Here is a 20,817-nt window from a genome sequence, read left to right as displayed (position 1 = left end):
CCCCCCCATTTCTCTCTGTCCTATCTAACAATGATGACATCAATAACAACAACTACGACAACAATTAAAAAAAAAAAGCAAGGGCAACAAAAGGGAAAATAAATTTAAAAAATTTTTAAAGTACATTAAAAAAAAAAAGAGGGCTCTGAACTACGGCTCCATCAAGACCCGGAGAGAGAAGAGGAAAAAGGGAGGGACATTTGGATGTAGTAATAGTGTCATGAGTGCCTTGGAAGGGAAGAGAGGATTAAACCTGTAAGAGAAAGGGGGCAGTTATGTACAAATATAGACAGATAGTTGCAGAGATGATAGTTAACCTATGTCTGCAACCTTAGAACTGTGGTGGAACTTACAATGAAGGGATTGGGGTTCAGAACTCTGGTTGTGGGAACAGTGTGGAGTTATATCCCTGATGACATGTTATTTTATAAATCAGTATTAAATCACTAATAAAATTTTTTAAAGTTTCTAGCTTTTATAATAATTTAGTGTTTTATTATGGTGAGATACCAAGAATATGGCTTAATAGCACACCACCACAAAAATAAGTACAGTTGCTTGACTGCTGCTATTATTATCAGCATTACCAAGTTATACTTACTAAGGGGGTTAAAAAAAGAGAGAGGGATATCAAGTCTGTTAGAAGACAGTGATGGGGTGTACTCCCTTGGTCCAGCAGATGCACATGAACATCACTAACTGAATCTTGGCCAACCAGTGGCTAACTTTTCCTAGTGAGCAAAAAGGACCAAAGCTTATTCCATCTGAAGGATAGAATAATAAAGTTTTCAAGTCAAAGTGAAGTTGATGAGTCAGCAATATCAGCATCACCTGTGAACCATCAGCTGAGACCCACTTCAGACCTACAGAATCACAATCTACATTGAACAAGTTCTCCAAATATTCAGAGGCATGCACAGAGCCATCTGAGAAGCATTCATCTAAAAATATAACTAGATAAACTAAGAACCTATTGAGGAAGAGTCACTAAAAATATCAAAAAACACTAAGATTAAATGGAAACATTGAAATTAGCATGATGTCTCTAAAGTTGGTCTTATTTGCTCTCGACAAAAAAGAAAACTATATTAATTATAATACACGTGTAATTAAACAGGAAAATTGCCATCAAGGCTGATATTTCCTCCACAATGATTTATTATGTTAACCTAGTGAACCTCATTTTTAAGGAATCACAAAGACGTTTTGTGGTAGTGGGGGAGGGAAATGCCAAGGGGAGGATAGGCAGAGGGCAAATAAATTTCCATCTGACATAGGCTTTTTTTTGTTTTAAGTAGTTCGTTACAATCTCCAAAAACGTTTTATTTGCTTCAAATGCAAACCAACTTATAAAAGACACTAGAAGAACTAGAGGATATCCAAATTCTCTAACGTTAGAAAGATAAAAAAAATAATTTGTGCAAGTGAGCAGAACTCAGTTCTTTTCACTCTCAGACTAATGCTGTTTGCTGCACTGATTGCCAAGTTTACAATTGCTTTTCTAATCTAGGGGAGTGCATATCTCCAAATTGTGATTTTTGTGCAGTAAGTGCATAAAAAATTTGCTATTTTTACCTAAACATTATCTCAATGATACTATGACATTTTGCATGTCATACGGGTGTCCAAGAGAAACCATACCTCTAACTTGATGCACAGGAATTAATTTTCCAGCCATCATGTCATAGACATACAGAACCTTGCTGTGAGTACTTGTAGCCAAAACTTCTTCTCCAGTAGCACTAAAACAAGCTTTAAAGATTGGAAACTTTTCCAAATAGATGCTCTGAATTTTAGGATTTGTTTTTCCATCAACCTGTAATGAGATACAAAAGGTACTGATGAATAGTACCATGGATGAGTACCCTGGTATTGAACTTATATCATATAAATACTCATTTAAAAATATACATATGGGGTCTGGCAAAATTGTTCACTTACGACAAGTATGCTGCTTTGCTGTGTGTTAAGACCAAAGGTAGATTGGCCCCCACAGGGCCAGGTGGTGGTGCACCTGGTTAACTGCATACTTTACATTGAGCAAGGACCTAGGTTCAAGTTCCTGGTCCCCACCTGAAGGGGGAAAGCTTGATGAATGCTGAAGCAGGTCTAGAGGTGTCTTTGTCTCTTTCCCTCTCTAGCTCCCCCTCCCCTCTCAATTTCTGTCTCTGTCCAATTAAAAAAAAATAAAATAAAGACTGGTCCCCACTGCAATGAAAGAAGCTTTAGTGCTGTGGTTTCTTTCTCTCCTTCTCTCTCTGTCTCTCTCTCTCATTCTCTCTCTCCCTTCCCTCTCCGCCCCCGCCTCTAGCTGAAAAAGTCAGCTTAGAGCAGTAAAGCCCCAGAACTGGCCAAAATAAATAAATAAAAATGCATACCTGGAGACTGAGAGATAGCTCACCCTCAGGGGAGCATCGTAACACCAGGGAAAGCTCCACAGATGGTAGAGTAGTGCTTCAGTGTTTCTCCCTCTTTCCCTCATCCTTTCTCTATCACTATCTGAAATAAAAAAAATAATAAAGGCTGAAGAAATAGCACAGTGCTTTATGCAATAGACTTTGATGCCAGAGGCTCAGAGGTTCAAAATGTGATCCCCAAACAACCACCTTAGGTCAGAACTGAGCAATGCTCTGGTAAAAAAAGAAAAAAATAACAGAAAAAGCCGACCGGGAGCAGTGGAATCACACACGAGTAAGGCCTGAGTTAAAAAATTAAAATTAAAAAAAAAAAAAAAAACAGGGGGTCCGGCAGTGGCGCAGCAGGTTAAACACACATGGTGCCAAGTGCAAGGACCAGCTCAAGGATCCCAGCTGCCAAATCCCTGGTTCCCCACCTGCAGGGGAATCATGTCACAGCAGTGTGGCAGGTATGCAGGTGTCTATCTTTCTCTGCCCCCACCTTCCCCTCCTCTTTCAATTTCTCTCTATCCTATCTAACAATAGCAGCAATGACAATAAGAAGGGCAACAACAAGAACAACAAAAAATTGGAAAAAATGGCCGGCCTCCAGGAGCAGTGGATTCATTGTGCAGGCACCGAATTCCAGCAATAACCCTGGAGGCAAAAATAAATAAATAAAAATAAAAAATAAAAGCCACAACCAACATACCTGAAACAGTGATACTGAATTATCTAGTCCAGCAACCATCACAACCTGTGCATGAGGATGGAACTGTACTGATGAGATACGAGCAGTAGTAGGACGCTCGGCATTAGCAGGCTGGCAGTTCTTCATCTACGGAAAAATAAAATTGGAATTTCATCAATTCAAGTAAGTTAACATTTCCTTTAAAAGTGTGAAGATACTGTAATTTATAATATGGACAAATGTGCGCTGGCAGGGTAGCCAAAAGAACACAGCTCTGCTACCAAGTTGCAAGTCGCCATGCTAAACCAAGTTGCAAGTCGCCGTGCTAAGGAAGAATCCATTTGTACCACTTTCAAATAAGCAAGCTGACCTCAGAAAACATGAAATGGCCTAGGACAATGACTGCCAAGGGAATTTTACTTAAAACTCTTACTTTGACATCTTTGTATTCAAGGCCCAAAATAAGAGAAATAAGTGGTTGTCCTCCTGGTTCTATAGCTGACATAATTCTATTTTCCCCTCAGGGTAAAATGATAAAAATATAAAGTAATCATGATCTCATGCATCTTTGAACTATGTTAACTATTTCTTTGCTTTTATAGGGTTTTCCAGTAAAAATCCAATTATATAATATTATATATATATATATATGTATATATCTGTGTATATATATATATGTATATATCTGTGTATATATATATATATATATACTGCTTGTAAAGTCAAGCTAACATGGTAATTACACCTTTAATTTTTTTTTTTGTTTTTTGGCCTCCAGGGTTATCGGTGGGGCTCAGTGCCTGCACTATGAATCCACTGCTCCTGGGGGCTATTTTTTCCTTTTTGTTGCCCTTGTTTATCATTGTTGTTATTACTGTCGTTGTTGGATAGGACAACGAGAAATCAAGAGATGGGGAAGACAGAGACGGGAGAAAGACCTGCTTCACCACTTGTGAAGCAACCCCCCTGCAGGTGGGGAGCCGAAGGCTTGAACCGGGATCATTACACGAGTACTTGTGCTTCAAGCCATGTACTCGCTGCGCTACCGCTTGACTCCTGCCTAAGATTTTCTATCCCCGGCCACCATAAGCCAGAGCTGAGCAGTGCTCTGATCTCTGTCTTTCTCTCCTTAAAATAAAATAAATAAAATGTTAAAACAAACTAATAAACAGAGCTTGAAGGATAGAGAAAAGAGTGCCAGGCAGTGGAGGACCTGGCTGACAGTATATGTTAGTGTATAAGGACTGAGGTTCAAGCCCCAGTCCCCCCAAACCAAGACACATGACACAGTACTGCGGATGTATCTTTTGTCGCTCTCCCTCTTTCTTTCTCTCCCTTTTCAATTTCTGTCTCTATCCAATAAGTAAATAAAATATTACGATGTTTACTAAAAAGAATAGAGCCAAGAATAAAAACAGAGGTTCTATGGCAAGAAAAAACTCATAGTGTGTTCATAAAGAAGACCTCTGGAGACAAAGGATCTGAGGTAAAGTCTTAGATATACGCTTAAACCAGATGGTAAAAGCTAAAGAAGAACTTCAGAAGTTCTCAGAAAGCAATGGAGTAGTTAGGGGACTGACTCCACAAGCAAAGTGTAGAACATGCAAGCATGAAGCCATAGGTTTGATCCTAGCACTATACATGCTAGAGTGGCATCCAGATGTTTCTTATAAAAGAATAGGGCCATGGGCAAGGGAGATATATCACATAAAGGTTATGCAAAGAGACTCATGCCTGAGGCTTCAAAGTCCCAGGTTCAATTCCCTCCACCACCATAAGCCAGAGCTGAGCAGTGCTCTGGTAAAAAAAAAAAAGAAAAGAAAAGAATACAGGGGGCCAGGTGGTGGCACACCTGATTAAGCACACTTTACAATATGCAAAAACATAAAAATATGGGTTCAAGCCCAGTAAAGTGAAAGGGGCCAGTGGTGGCACACCTGGTTGAGCACAGGTCACAGAGCACAAGGGCCTGGATTTGAGCCCCTAGTCCCCACATGCAGGGAGAAAAGTTTGAGTGGTGAAGCAGTATTACAGATGTTTCTCTCCATCACTCCCTTTCCTCTCAATTTCTGGCTATCTCTAGCCAATAAATAAAGATAACAATAATAGGAAAATGGGAAGACTAGACATAAAGTACTCCAATACACTGGGTAAGAAATGACAGTGGGAATTGTACCCTTTTTAATCTATGGTCTTGTCAATACTTCCATTTTATAAATAAGAAAATATTACCCATAAAAAAAAAAATGACAGTGTAGGGGGCACATAGTGGTGCACTGGGTTAAGTGCACATAGTACAAGGACCTGTGCAAGGATCCTGGTTCGAACCCCCAGATCCCCACCTGCAAGGGAAGTTGCTTCACAAGGTCTGCAGATGTCTTTCTCCCCCCTCTCTCAATTTCTCTGTCCTGTCCAATATAATGGGAAAAATGGCCACTAGGAGCAGTGTATTAATAATGCAGGCACCAGCCCCAGCAATAACCTTGGAGGCAAAAGAAAAAAGATAAAGAAATGATAGCAGCAAACATTAGGCTGATGCCAAAAAAAATGAAAAGAAATGCAAAATGGAAATCAAATAGGGTTCCTAAAAGAGTTCTGGGGATATACTGGGCTATTTAGACAAGTTGTGACATACTTTTAATGTCTTTCTATTCAAAAATTTATCATGAATTTTCCAGCAATCTAATAATGTAACTTTATTTCTGCAAGAGGGAAAAATAATCAACATAATAATTACACCTAGGAAAAATAACAGCAAAGACATTTAATCCCAAAAATAATATGAACACACCAAGTACAGGATTTCAGAAGAAATTAGGGTGGGGGAGATAACATAGTGGTTATGGAAATAGTTTCTATGGCCTGAGGCTACAAGGTCCTAGGTTCAACCACTTATACCATTATAAACCAAAGCTGAGCAGAGTTTTGGTTAAAAACAAATAAACAAACAAACAAAAAACAGAAGTATGGTGGTTATCTTTGAGTTGTGGGAGGGTGAGGACACAAAACTTTAGTGTTGGGTGCGGTGTGGAACAATATATTGTGCCCATATAATCTTGTAACCTACTATTAATCACAAATCAAAAATGAAAGAAAAAAAAAAAAAAAGCACAATCCCACACAGAAGAAGTTATCTTTGAGTTGTGAGAGGGTGAGGACACAAAACTTTAGTGTTGGGTGCGGTGTGGAACTATATATTGTACCCATATAATCTTGTAATTAATCACAAATGAAAACTGGAAAGAAAAAAAAAGCACAGAAGAGATTAGATGAACATACACAACTTTGAGATTCTCACCTTTAAGATTCCTTTTGGAAGAGAAGTTGATGTAGATATGAAATTTCCAGTCCTTTGCAACAATTCATCTTCCTCTTCACTTTCATCTAAGTCAAACAAACCCATACGAGTGAACTTTAGACTCAACTAGATGGCCACTCCCTAACTAAACATCTAGATTTCAAAATTTACCTCACTCCCAACTTCAATCACATTATTAATACTGCAAACAATAAAACAAAATACACACACACACACACACACACATATATATATATACACATATATTAGATCTGAAGGAGAGGAATAAGAAGACACACAGCTCAGTACATAATTAAAAATCAAAGTCTGAGTCTGGAATGAGACACACATGCACAATGACTAAAATAAGATGAAGTGAAAAAGCTGACATCAAGTCAGTATTTAATTTGAAAAGAACAACTCTTAATTGTAAAATTGCCAAGTGTGGATAGCAAATCTCATTTAACAACCCCTCCCCAACACACACAAACAGAACTTGCAATTGACTAAAATCGGTGTCAGCAAACTACATGGTGTAACTTCCAGAAAAAATGTGCTGACAAGATAGCATAATGATTATACAAAAAAACTTTTCCTGCCTGAGGTTCAATACCAGCACCAACATAAGACACAGTTGAACAATGTTCTGGTCTTCCTGTGTTTTTTTCTCTCTGCATCTCACTCCCTAAAAACAATAAATAATATACAAAAAAAAATTTTTTTTAAAGATAGCTATAGGACTACTTTCCTCCTAAAGATGACCCAACTCCTCTAGTAAAGAAAGCTGAGAGTTCAAAGAATAAAGCACACACACAAAAAAAATTCTTAAGGTTCTTAATGGACCTAGTACACCACCAGGTCATGTACTGTGGGGCTACAAAGGTAATACCTGGTTAAGAGGATATGTTCCTGAATCTGAAAACCATCTTTCAATCCTCATACCCTTCCATGGGATTAAGATGCTATGGGATTCTTGTGCCCTTCGCCTAGTCACCTATACCCAGTAACAAGAACATCAAGTCTCTGAAGAAAGAGATATTGTTCTCTCAGGTTTATTATTTTTCATATATAATGTCTAGCACTCCAGAAAATTTAACCAGGTCAACAATGGCAAGGTTAATTTAGCAAACATATAGAAAAACACACAGGAAATGTAGTTAATGGAGTAGTCAGAAATAAGCTTTAAAATATATAGTGCTGGGGTTCGGAATGAAGCTCAGTGCCAGCACATGTTTCACATGTATGATGTCCTGGGTGCAATTTCTCACACAAATAAACAAAACCAAAATATTACATTGAATATGTTCAAAGATAATGAAAGAGAGTCAGAATTGAGTCAAAGAATTAGATACTTAAGAGAATCAAATGAAAATTCCAGAAATAGGGAGTCGGGCAGTAGCGTAGCAGGTTAAGTGCACGTGGCGTGAAGCACAAGGACCAGAGTAAGGATTCCAGTTCGAGCCCTCGGCTCCCCACCTGCAGGGGAGTCCCTTCACAGGCAGTGAAGCAGGTCTGTAGGTGTCTGTCTTTCTCTCCCCCCTCTCTGTCTTCTGGGTTATAGGGTAGATTCATGTTTAATGTTCTAAGGAGTCTAAGAGATTCATAAGAGAATTCTTGGGGGGCAGGTGGTAGAGCAACGGGTTAAGCACACAGTGATGCTGAGTGCAAAGACTGGGGCAAGGATCCTGTTTCCTGGCCCCACTCCCCACATGCAGGGGGTTTGCTTCACAAGAGGACAAGCAGATCTTTCTCTCCCCCTCTCAGTCTTCCCCTTCTCTCTCAACTTCTGTCCTATTCAACAGCAATAACAACAATAATAACAATAGCAACAACAAAATGGAGGATATGACCACCAGGAGAAGTGGATTTGTAGTACAGGAACCAACAAGCAACAAGCAACAGAGATAACCCTGGAGGGAAAAAAAAGAATTCTTGCATAATAAGACTGTCATAGATTATATATAACCTTGAAGGAATGTGTTAAATAAGACAAGCCAGAAAGAGAAGTATGAATATGGGATATGGGATGATCTCCTTCATGAGCAGAATTTAAGAAACAAGAAAAGGGAGACACAGTAAAGCTTGGACTGGTGTGTTGAATTGCATTAAAGGACTCTGGAGAGGGAAGGTAAGGCATGGAGAGAGGTGGACCTTTCAGGGCCTGCTATATGATGATGGACTTAATTTGGAGGTGAGAGCATTTTATAGACACCTGTCTTGGTGAGAAATTGAACCTATGTGCAAACAACTCTACTGTAAACCATTAAGTTCCCAATAAAAAATTAAAGAAAAAAAAAAAGGATTCCAGTTCGAGCCCTCGGCTCCCCACCTGCAGGGGAGTCCCTTCACAGGGGGTGAAGCAGGTCTGTAGGTGTCTGTCTTTCTCTCCCCCCTCTCCGTCTTCCCCTCCTCTCTCCATTTCTCTATGTCCTAACAACAATGACATCAATAACAACAACAATAACTACAACATTAAAAAAAAAAAAACATGGGCAACAAAAGGGGAAATAAATATCAAAAAAAAAAAAAAAGACTTGCACTTGTGTAAAATGGACTTCTCCAGAGAACTGGTAGACTTTTAAATCAGATATATGAGACTCATAAAAAACCTTAAATAACAAAAGTAGGGACTTAACAGAAAAACCATCACTTACCATCTGAAGATGAAGTTTTTTTCCGCTTTCTTCTCTCTGCCCAGGCAGGTACACCCCCCATAGCATGCTGAAATCTAAGAAAAAAATAAAGAAATGATAAAAATAATCTTTCCATTGTGATAACAACTTTATGCTCATAGAGCTTGATATATTTACAGAATATGGGTTAGAAAAAGTTCTTCCTTATTGTTAAATGGGAAACTGGAGAATGTTATGCATGTACAAACTATTGTATTTACATTGTATTTACTGTTGAATGTAAAACATTAATTCCCCAATAAAGAAATAAATTTAAAAAAAAAGAAAAATTTCTTCCAACTAGTATCTGAAAGAAAATGACCAGCGTGACAGGAGTATCAAATATTTTGTCATATCACCTTTGAACATAAAGTGAGGTCTGAAAAATGTAGAAGCAGCATGATACCTAAACTTTGAAGGGCTAGAAACTGAAAAGTGCAGAATCATTCTAATTTTTTAATGTAGAAGTATATACACTAACCCATTAAACTAAGACCACTAATCATAAACAACTAGAAAATTAGACACACACAGTATGAGAAACTGTTTTAAAAAATCGAGCACCAGACACCTTAGGACTATGACCCCAGAGAGAATGGAAATAACTACGCCCTGCCTCTTCACCAGCATTCTCCCCTGAAGTCATTTTTATAAGCAGTGCTGTGCACTCAAAAGATGAAACCTCATGTCGCCATGCAATCAACGCAAAGTGAAGGTCCTGAAACTTTAGGGTATTTCATAAACATTCAAAAAAGTCATACATTAGGAAAAGGGCTATTTTCAGCTAGAGCAATTTAAGCAGACCAACATATTCTAAATCAGATCACAATAACAGTAACTGCAGAGATTTGATTCAAACACAAATATTGCTTCAGCAACTTATCTTTTTTATTTTTAATCCCTGTACCAACCTATTCAAGTTGTTTCTACCCTAACTCCAAAAACTCACCTTTCCTTAATTCTTCAAGATACTAAGACTGTCAAGATTAGTATCAAGATGACTTTTTCTCTTGTTCAGCAAATTTAATAAACCCAGCACTATATGATAAACAGTATTCTAGCCTATAGAGACTTTAACAACAATAACAGAATCAAACCTTGAAACAAATGAACAAGAAATATTATCATTACTTATACCAGGTGGTAAAAAAATTTAAATTATACCTGGTAGTGAGATTACATTTTACTACCAAGTATTTTGATAACTGCTGTATTCCCTATCCCTTCAAATTACTAAAACTTAGTTATTTCAACTCAAGATAACAAAATTTAATCATCTCTCCCAGTAGTACTGATTTTACACCTTCAAAAAGGAAATCTAACTATTGAAATCTAACTATATTATATCCTAAGATTGGTTAAGTAAATCAAAATAAACTATCAGTTAGAAAGTAACTCTTAGTAAACCATGTGAAAAAGGGCACTTACTCTTCTTTAAGTCTCTGTTGAAGCTTGTCCTTTGAAAGTTTGTTTTCAGTGGAATTTTTCATCATATTTTTACGAAATCGATTGTTCACCATCTCAACCCTATATATATATATTTAAAAAAAAAAATAGCATGCTTTCAACTTCTAGTAAAGAATCAATATAACTAGTTATCTCTGACCAGGGAAATGCTTCACAGGGCCTGGATACCTTTACGTGGGAAGGTAAATCAGTAAGATCTTATGTCCAGGCTTTATCATGATATATTTTTTTTTTGCCTCCAAGGTTACTGCTGGGGCTCAGTGCCTACACCATGAATCCACTGCTCCTGGAGGCCCTTTTCCCCCCTTTTGTTGCCCTTGTTATAGCCTTGTTGTTATTGTTATTGTTGATGTCATTCGTTGTTGGATAGAACAGAGAGAAATGGAGAGAGGAGGGGAAGACAGAGGGGGAGAGAAAGACACCTGCAGACCTGCTTCACCGCCTGTGAAGGGACTCCCCTACAGCTGGGGAGCCGGGGGCTCGAACTGGTCCTTGCACTTTGTGCCACATGCGCTTAACGCACTGTGCTACCGCCCAACCCCCATCATGGTATTTTTTAAAAGCCTTAAAATATCTGTGGATTTTAGGTACTTCTAGTTCAATGACTCTTAAAGCTGAAGGGAAGCACAAAGAAAGGTTTACACAGAAAGATGTCTATCTCAACATTAATCTCATAAAGGAGATATAAGAAAAATCTATGTATCCTTCCAACTGTTAACTATGCTAACTATGGTTAATGCACTGTAAAAGTTAACATACACAAGAGACTTTACTACATCCATTTTAACAGGTTTATACAGGTTTTTTTTGTTTGTTTGTTTGTTTCATTTTGATCAGACACTAGTATATAGTGGTGTCAGAGATTGAGCCTGAGCCCTCCCAGTCCTACTGAGTTGTTGTGAGAAATGCTTGCTATACAATCTCATCTATGCAGTTACATACTATAGGTACTAAGAACTCTTTTTGACTTCATTCGGTTTCAGGTCTTATACTTAGAGCTCTGTAAGACATTTCCTTTAATCTCAAGAACATTTTAATATAGTTGCCATTATATCATTTTACAAAAGAAAAGATGTGGGTTCCTAAGGCCCATGATCAGTTAAAAGCTGGCCAAACTAGAAAGTCAACCAAGACTGACAACAAACACTGTGTGTTCTTAACCACCCAACACAGCATTATAAAAGAAAGGGAAATAATGTCAGCATATTAACAGGTGATTCTTCCTCTCATATTTTTCAAATATTGATGTAATTTCAAATTTTTAAACAAAAACTTCTTAAAATCTTTAACTTTTAAAGCACCAAGAACGCATCTGGAAGAAAACTTAGGCAACTTGCATTTCCTCATCTTCATCTTCTTCGTCCACCCAAACTGGTTTTCTTTGAGGCAGAAAATTATCTTTTGCTTCATTCTCCACTTCAGAGTCATCCAAGTCTTCCTGTACTTGAACCTAAAAAGGCAAAACACCTTCAAGCACTGAGTTTTAGTGTCAGATACACGTCTTATGGTGAGGTGAGTTACAGGAATACTTTGAGGGGCTGGATGAAGGCACACCAGGTGAAGTGCACAAGGATCTGGGTTGGAGGACCCCCAACCCCCCATCCGCAGTGGGGAAACTTCAGAAGTGGTGAAGCAGGGCTGCAGGTGTCTCTCTCCCTCTCTAACCCCCTTCCCTCTCCATTTGTCTCTAAAAAAAAGATAAGCATCTATCAATAAAATAAAAATTAATTCATTTTGTTTCACATTGCTGTATTTTTGCAGTTCTCTGTGAAGAATGGGTTGAAATGCTACCAGTCAGTAACAGAAAATGAGATAATACAAAGTGGCAGCATCTGCATGACGGAACTGTTGGGAAGAGAAAGTCATCCTATGGTTTTGTCAATGTTTCCTTTTTATAAATAAAATAATAATAATAATGGAGGAGGGGGTCGGGCAGTAGCACAGCGGGTTAAGCGCACAAGCGCACATGGTGCAAGATCGGGTTCGAGGCCCTGGCTCCCCACCTGCTGGGCGGTCGCTTCACAAGCGGTGAAGCGGGTCTGCAGGTGTCATTCTTTGTCTCCCCATCTCTCCATTTCTCTCTGTCCCATCCAACAATGACGTCAATAACAACAATAACTACAACAATAAAACAAAAAGGGCAACAAAAGGGAATAAATATAAAAAATATTTATAAAAATAATAACAACAACAATGGAAATTTAAAAAAAAAAAAGTAAATCCAGAGTGTTGCACCAAAGTAAAAGACTCTGGGATGGGGGGGAGGAAAAGAGTTCAGGTCCTGGAACACATGTACAAACTATTGTATTTACTGACAACCGTAAAACATTAATCCCCCAGTAAAGAAAAAAAAAAAAGTAAATCCAGATTTCCTGAACTGAGTTTAAGCTTTCCTAAAATCACCTAAAAGAAATATCCACATGGGGGTGGGGGACTGGGCTGTGGCACACCTGATTCAAAGCACACATTACCAACGAGGTTCCAGCCCTCCAGCTCCTTACCTACAGGAGGGAAGCTCCAGGGGCAGCGAGACAAGTCTGCAGATGTCTCTATCTCTCGCTCCCCTTTCAATTTGTCTTATCAAGTAAAAAGAAAAAAGAAAAATGGCCACCAAAAAAATAAAAAAGAACTCTAGCTACTCTACTAGAAACCTAAAAAGCCAGACTCTTCAAAGCCAATAACGTCCATTTAAATCTTAGACTAATGCTTTTCTTCATTTTAATACTGACACATTTCACTATTTTTCCAGTATAAATTCTGTATTTCTCCGCTAAATTTCTGCAGCTTTTTACACAAGCACACCATAGAGAGCCTGGCAATACTTGCCAGACTCACACTCATTTATCAAACTGAATAATGTATCAAGGAGGCTTTGTTTGGTCACCTCATGTAAAATTTAACAAGTCATCTCCAAGCACACATTCACCACCTTGTTTTCCACGTTTTCCCTCTGGGCATTTGTCACTGGCATACTTCATTTTTCACAGACTGCGCTAATCCCCTGAGGGAGTTGTTACTTTTTGTCCAATACTGTATCTCCTCCAATGCCTACAACATTGCCCAGGGATTCCTATTTAGAAGCAAAATCTGACAGATGTTAAAAGAAGTAATAAAAAAAAATATCCAGGTCGCAGGGGCCAGGCGGTGGCGCACCTGACGGAGAGCACACATTACAGTGTGCAAGGACCTGGGTTCAAGCCCCTGGTCCCCAACTGCAGGGGGAAAGGCTCACGAGCTGCAGGTGTGTGTCTCTCTCTCCCCATCTCTCCCTGCCCTCGCAATTTCTCTGACTCTATCCAAATTAAAAATCATACACACACATAAACATACAGTTAGCGGCTGGGGAAATGGCTCAACTAATAGAAAATCACTCTTAGGCCCGAGGTTCCCAGTTCAACCCTTCAAGATCGCATCTGCCGGAGTGCTGCTTTTCTTGGGGCGCGCTCTCTCCTCTCTCTGCCTTCTGTGAAACTCCCTCATCAAACGCAAATCTAAAAAAGTTACAATTAATCAGTCAAAATGTCTGGCACTCGACAGCTCACACAGCAGTCACGGTCATTCTCAAAAGTTAGCTTGTCAATTACTTGGGGGCGACTGCTAAAACACTGGTTCCCGGGCCCCTGCGTCACCGCAGAGGAGAAAACAGAAGATCGAATTACCACGAAGGGGGGGAAAGTGAGCAGAGCCCAGCGGGGCTGAGGCGCGACGGGCAGCGCCGGCGCCGGCCGGCCACACGGCCACGCCGAACGCCACCTGGACGCCGGGCGCCGTGGCCCGCACCCTGCACCCCGCACCCCGGTGGGACAGGGCGCCGCCAAGCGCTCCCGGGACCTTCGCAGCCCGGCCCCTCGCGCCACAACGCCCCGCTCCCCCCACTTGAGCGCGCCCGCGGCCGCAGGTCGCCCAAGCTCCGCCCCCAGAGGCTCGCCGCTCGCCGCGCGCCCCGCCCGAGCGCGCCCGAACCCTGGGCTCCCGCCGCCCTCACCCGCGGGCCCCGTAGGCGCTGCAGCAGCGCGTCCTCATCGTCCTCGACGTCGCCGAAGACCAGCTCTTCCAGGCACCGCTCCACGGCCGGCTTGTCCTCCTCCAGCGCCAGGCGGTTCCTCTGACGGAGCCGCCTCTCCTCCTCCGCCGCCGCGACTGAGATCGCGGTGGCCGCGGCTTTCGGCCGGGCCGGCGGTTTCCGCTGGGATGAAGGAGCAGCCGTTCGGGGCGGCCCTCCCGGCCTTGCTCCTGCTTTTCGGTCCGGCTTGGCCCGGGGTCTCTGGCCCGGTTTCGCCCGGCTTCTCCGTTGCGGCGGCATCTTTGGGTTGGAGAAACAACGCAGGCGCTCACGTGGCAACCGACTACGCGTGCGCCGGGGCGTCTGGCTTTCCGCCGTTGCTGAGGCCCCGGGGGCCCGGAAGGAGGCTGCGCGGCCTCTTAGCACGTGACCCGCACAAGCTCTCTACGTCACGCCCACTCCTCTCGCACGCCCCTCCCCGTGTGGGAGTTCCTCAAGGAGGGCCGATCTTCCGGGTGGAGGGGGAAGCGGCGTGACTGGAGTGGAAAATCGTTTCCAACACAACTTCGCCGCGGCGACTTCATTCAAAGGACAGCGAGAAAGCCGGAGTATAAAGTGATGTGGCCGAATGAGACTTCCCACTCTTCCTCCTGACTTTCCCACCCCTCGGCCTCACACGCCCCCCCCCCCAGTTGCCTCTCCCACCCCTCCGTCTTGGTACGTCCCTTAGAGTACGGAGCCTGCCGAGGGTCCCACGCTGGAAGAGAGAAAGGAGGGTATGTAGGGAAGTGGGCCAATCGGGGCGCGGGTCACGGCGCAGGCGCGCTGGGGAGGGAGGGCTATGCTAATGTTGTTGATATCCTGGGGCCACCCGAGTTAAAGGGGGGAAATCCGGGGGCTGCCGTAGCCGCCACCAGTCTGGGCCCAAGCAGGGCCCCCCTGTAATCGCGGTAGTCCCGGGGAGAGGCGCCTACCCCCTAGCTCGGGGAGGGGGCGCCGCGGGCCCGGGGAGCACGGACAACCCCTACCCATGAGGCCCTGATGGAAAACACAAAGGATCTGGTGAGAGCCGAGCGCGGCAGCCGCTTTGTGTGCCAGATGGGGGGACGCCTGCAGCTCCCCGAGCCCAGGAAGCCCCGCAGTTCTCTTGACCCAGCTCCCAGGCCCCGCTTCCCCATCCCCCGCCCCCATCACCTCCGGAGCCCCCCTCCCCCTACCGGCCGTTAAACGATTCAGGGGCTCCCCTCCCCCCACCCGGGCTCCTTTCTCAACCCCCGGCACTCGGGAACAATTTTTAGGAGAAAGTTTTGCTCCGGGTCCCGCCTCTCCCACCACCACCCCGGGACCCCCTTCCTTTTCAGCTGTGCTCGGGGAGGGTGGGGGGAGGTAGACTGGAGACTTTTCCTTTCTCTCTGCGGTCCAGGGTGGGCGAGCGGGGGCTCCACTCCCCACCCCCGGGCCCCCGCCGGGGGAGAGTTTGGCCGGAGCCGGCTCGGGGCGAGCGCGAGGCTCCCCACGTGGAGGTGGGAGCGTGGGAAGGGGGCGGGGTGGGCACGTGCGGGAGGGCGGCGGGACGGGGCCGCTGTCCCGGGCCCGGGTTCTGAGTCGGTGGGCTCCGGCGACGCCACCGTCCTGCTTTTGTGACATCAGAAGCCCAACGTCTCAGTCGGAAGAGACTGTAGAGGTCACCCCAAAGCAGCCGTCCCCCTTCCGCAACCTCTCTGACAAGTGGGAGGTCGCCCGGCTTTTCCTTAAGCGGCCGCCGGGGACAGCTCGTCCTGAGCCCGGGTGAGACCCTGCAGTCTCATTCATGCGCTCGCTGGCTCGCTCGGAAGTTGCTCCTTTTTTTTTTTTTTTTTTTTTTGTAACTTCTCAAATTTTCTCTCACATCCTCCTCAACCACCCCACCGCTCACTGGCCTATGTATTTTGTGTGCCAAGAAAGAACAGCAGGGAAGTGGAGGATTTGAGAGAGGGGAAAGGCCAGCTGAAAACTTTGGCTGGGTTTTGTGTCGTTTTGAGAACGGTTGATATTTTTCTATCCGGAAGCTTGGGGTTTTCGTGACAGTTTTCTCTTAGTCCATTTTTTTTTTTCTTTTGGACGTTAGACTTCATCTCCGTAATGTTCCTCTCCCAACAGCACATTTGCTTGTTACCTAAATCACTTTCCCTAAGGATCTCTAAAGCTGCCTCATGGAGCAACTGAAACTGATCGAAACATCTGTATGTTCCTTTCAATATGGCTGAGGATCCCTGCCTCGCCCCCGCCCCAGCTCTGAGATGTAGCTTTTTTTTTTTTTTACAGCACTTTAATATTTGCAGTGTTCTTTTTACCCATATGCATCAGTGCTTTAAATCAGTAGTTGATATATTTTAGTTTCTACTTTTACCACTTAGTGTTTCGCTAATGCTGTTCACCTGGAGAGCTGCCTCTAAAAGTAGTTTTATTAGGTTAACAATCTTGGGGGCACGTGTTTTCTTTTTCCTAATACGGTCAAGTGTGGGAGTCAAGACATAACAGCTAAAATGTAGATGTCATGGATCTGGCCTCCAAACCAGGGAATAAATTTCACTTCAGACTCTTAGCCCTCTATTTAAAATGTTAGAAGACAGGCTCTTTTTCTTTTCTCCTATATGATGTAGAAATTTTAACTCTAGTGTGTTAGACTTTTTTTTTTTCTAGAGACCCATACTAAAGATTTTTGAGTACCTTTCAAATTACAGCAAAAACTCACAAATAAGTATTTTATGCTTTGTAGCTATCCAGTTTTTTAGTTTCATACATACTTGGACATGGCAGTATTTCCTCTTGACACTGATCACCAAGAATTAATATGAAAATGAATACAAAATACTTGAAAAAAATTGAGTTGTATTAGTCTGAATTTAAAGTTTTTAATAGGCAGCTCCAAGTTACTGTCCTGTTTACTTTAAACATGAATTGTCATGACTTAAGTTGACTACTTTGGAGACATTTGCATTCTAAACAAACTAAACAGGAATAACTGGTTTTATTTCTAAAGAATACACTACATATTAGGACTAGCTTTACGTTGACATGATTAGTGTCTAAACCTTTTAATGTTCACATGGTTCGAGTCTCAATTAAATTGGTAAAGAAAACTTGTTTTAAAACAAGTTGTTAGGGAAGGTAAGAAAACAAAATATTAATGTTGTAAATACTAAACCACATAATTACTAAAGCCAAGAGTACTCAGTAGTTTTGAGTAACCACATTCTAAAATTAGTTAAATCGATATTCTCTAATAACCGCTTATTACTCCTTATTACATCTTGAAAATGTGTTAAAACTTTTCACATTTATAACTTTAAGGTAAGCCAGTTAAAGTTTGTCATTGGTCACAAAGTTCCAAAAGAAATATTTTCAAAATCAGGATAATGAGGAGGAAAAGACTTAAAAAAGCTGAAGGGGGGGCGGGCGGCGGCAGGTAGTGGCCCACCAGATATTACAGAGTTCAAGGACCTGGGTTCATCACAGCTCCTCTACCTGCAGGGGGTCCACTTCGCTAGCAGGAAAGCAGGTCTACAGGTGTCTTTCTCTCCCTTTTTCTCCCAGTCCTCTCTCAATTTCTCTCTGTCCTAAGTAAACAAACAGAAAAGGAAAAATGGTCACTGGCAGCTATGATTTCATAGTGCCAGCACTGAGTCCATGTAATGACCCTGGTGACAAAAAATAAAATTGAAGGAAACTAGCTCCAGGAGTCTGCAGTAGCACAGCAGGTTAAGCGCAGGTAGCAAAGCATAAGAAGCGAAAGGATCCGGGTTCAAGCCCCTGGCTCCCTACCTGCAGGGGAGTTGCTTCACAAGCAGTGAAGCAGGTATCTCTAGCCCCCTCCCTCCTCAAATTCTTTCTGTCTCTATCCAGAATAAATAAGTAAAATTAAAAAAAATTTTTTTTTTAAAAAACCAGAGTACTAAGATATAGTTCCATATTTCAGGCTATCCTCAACTGTCTAAACAGATTACTTTTTATAGAAAAAATCTCCCCCTCACAGTTTTACAATTCTTGTTTTCCTGTAAGGTGGGGGAAAATACCCACCTTAATGAACCCTGACCATGAGGTGGGATAAAGTGATAAAAGGGACACTGTGAGGCTAGGTTAGAGTCTCATTCTGCCACTGATTAGCTTCATAGTAGTTGTTGGATTAAAAAATAATAATACCTTCTGCCTCATTTCTCTGCTTCACAGTCAAGGGTCGGTCTGAATCAGCATTGTCCAATAAAACTTTCTGTGGTGAGTGAAGTGTCCCATATGTGTACCCTCTGGTAGCCATGTGTAACTTTTGAGCATTTAATTAAAACATAGTATAACCAAGGAACCAGTGTTTTGTTGGTTTGTTCTGTGTAGATTTTAATATGTTGAATGTACAGATACAGAAAAGTATTTTCAAAGTTTCCACTAATCACTAGAATCACCCCTTCAGGCTTTGTTAAAATAGGAATCTTTTGGCTTAACTTACTTAATATGATGCCTTCAAGCTCCTATCATGGTGAGATGAGAAATTATACCCATTTGTCAGTAACTGTACTGTAAATCATTAATATGTAAGATGCATAGAAGAAAACAGGTGATAAGAGGGAAAGAAGAAAACAGACTTTTCTCACCTGGAGGTAATTAGCATGTTTACAATGGAGCCTTGGAATCTTTTCAGTGGTGTTTTGTTTGTTTTGGGGTTTTTGTTTGTTTGTTTGTTTTTTGCCTCCAGGATTATTGCCTGCACTATGGGTCCACTGCTCCTGTGGCTATTTTTTAGGTAGGACAGAGAGAAATTGAGAGGGGAAGGAAAGATAGGGAGAAAGACACCTGCAGACCTGCTTGTGAAGTGACCTCCCCTGCAGGTGGGGAACCGAGGGCTCGAACAGGATCCTTGTACAGGTTCTTGTGTTTCATACGTTGTGCACCCAACCCAGCTCACCTGTTTTGAGCTTTTTTTTTTTTTTAAAGGTATTATTGGATAGAGACAGAAATCAAGAGGGAAGGGGAAAATAGGGAGAGAGAGATGCCTGCAAGCCCTACATCACCACTTGTGAAGCTTCCCCCCCCTGCAGGTGGGGACCAGGGGCTTGAACCTGGGTCCTTGTGCACTGTAGTGTGTGTGCTTAACCAGGTGCACCACCGCCCAGCCCCATTTTCAGTGTTTTTATCAGATTAGGGAGACACTGCATTAGAAAGTTTCTGACCTCACTTAAGTTCTCAACTTTAGTAATGATAACTTGTAGTATTGAAGTGAGCCGTGTGCAAAACTGACAAACTGGCTAGACTGTAGCTCTGCCAACTCCTGACCTTACACAAATTGCCTAGCCACTTCAACCTCATTTTCTTGAATCTAAAATACGGACCAAACATCAGCCCTTCCTCCCAGGTTTTCTATCCATGTTATATAAGAAAAATCTAAAACACAAAAATTGGTTGAAATATCATCCCAAGACCCTTTTCTTTAACCTTTTAACTATAGTAACTCATATTTAGTGTGCAACTGGTTATATAATATCTGCTGATTAACTTAGTAATTTCTTATCTCTGACACTATTTGACCTATTTCTCTTTTTTACCTATTTAGGATTTTTTTTTCTTTACCTTTTCTCAGAATAAAGAGCGGGGGAGGGAGAGAAGAAACGATACCTGCAGCACTGCTCCACCTGCAGGTGGGGACCCAAGACTCGAACCTGGGTCCTTGTGCATAGTAACTTGTGCACTTAACCAGGTGACCACCCCATTTCTTTATAGTTTGCAGTCTACTTGTAGGATACACTATTAAGTCTGACATTTATTTTAATATAAGTTAAACAGTTTTTATATTTCTATATACTTATCAGTAAGCTTTGGACAATACCACCTATCAAAACTCAAGCTAGATTCAGATTTTGTTTAAAGGTTTTTTTTAATATTTATTTTCTTTTGTTGCCATTGTTGTTTTGTTGTAGTTATTGTTGAGGTCATCATTCTTAGATAGGACAGAGAAATGGAGGGAGGAGGGGAAGACAGAGAGGAGCAGAGAAAGACACCTGCAGACCCGCTTCACCACTTGTGAAGTGACTCCCCTGCAGGTGGGAATCCTTACTCTTGGCGCTTTGTACCACCTGCACTTAACCTGCTGCGCTACCACCCGACTCCCTAGATTCAGGTTTTATACATCAGAGAGCTGATCTGTGTGTGTGTGTATTCAACCCTCTATTATGGTCATGTTATTAGTAACTTATAATTATTGTTATGTTTTTGAGCAAACCGGGGCCTAGTGGTGGTGCACCTGGTTTAGTGCACATGTTAAC

The 20,817-nt window shown here is 42.0% G+C and overlaps 2 protein-coding genes across 9 annotated transcripts in view; one reads left to right on the top strand and one right to left on the bottom strand.

Moving 5' to 3' along the window:
- Nucleotides 1–14,827, bottom strand: part of UTP18 (UTP18 small subunit processome component) — a 32,465-nt gene extending 17,638 nt beyond the window's left edge. The window contains exons 1-7 of the mRNA XM_007525545.3: nucleotides 14,510–14,827; nucleotides 11,862–11,974; nucleotides 10,486–10,584; nucleotides 9,040–9,113; nucleotides 6,386–6,471; nucleotides 3,109–3,234; nucleotides 1,642–1,816 (exon numbers count right to left, since the gene is read on the bottom strand). Of these exons, the coding sequence (XP_007525607.1) occupies nucleotides 1,642–1,816; nucleotides 3,109–3,234; nucleotides 6,386–6,471; nucleotides 9,040–9,113; nucleotides 10,486–10,584; nucleotides 11,862–11,974; nucleotides 14,510–14,827 (991 nt within the window). The remainder of the gene's footprint in view (nucleotides 1–1,641; nucleotides 1,817–3,108; nucleotides 3,235–6,385; nucleotides 6,472–9,039; nucleotides 9,114–10,485; nucleotides 10,585–11,861; nucleotides 11,975–14,509) is intronic.
- Nucleotides 14,828–15,197: 370 nt separating this feature from the next.
- The window catches only part of MBTD1 (mbt domain containing 1), a 64,825-nt gene continuing 59,205 nt past the window's right edge, over nucleotides 15,198–20,817 (top strand). For 5 of the 8 annotated variants that reach the window (XM_060203759.1, XM_007525546.3, XM_060203761.1 and 2 more), the window contains exon 1: nucleotides 15,366–15,589. The gene's annotated coding sequence lies outside the window, so the exon portion shown is untranslated. Of the gene's footprint in view, nucleotides 15,304–15,365; nucleotides 15,590–20,107; nucleotides 20,253–20,817 lie in introns of those variants that run through there. The other 3 variants (XM_060203760.1, XM_060203757.1, XM_060203758.1) reach the window with 2 other exon arrangements.

Source organism: Erinaceus europaeus, chromosome 12, assembly GCF_950295315.1.
Source record: "Erinaceus europaeus chromosome 12, mEriEur2.1, whole genome shotgun sequence".
In the NCBI taxonomy this organism is placed as follows: domain Eukaryota; kingdom Metazoa; phylum Chordata; class Mammalia; order Eulipotyphla; family Erinaceidae; genus Erinaceus; species Erinaceus europaeus.
The sequence above is the reverse complement of the archived record's forward strand: the minus strand, read 5'-3'. Positions and strand labels throughout refer to the sequence as shown.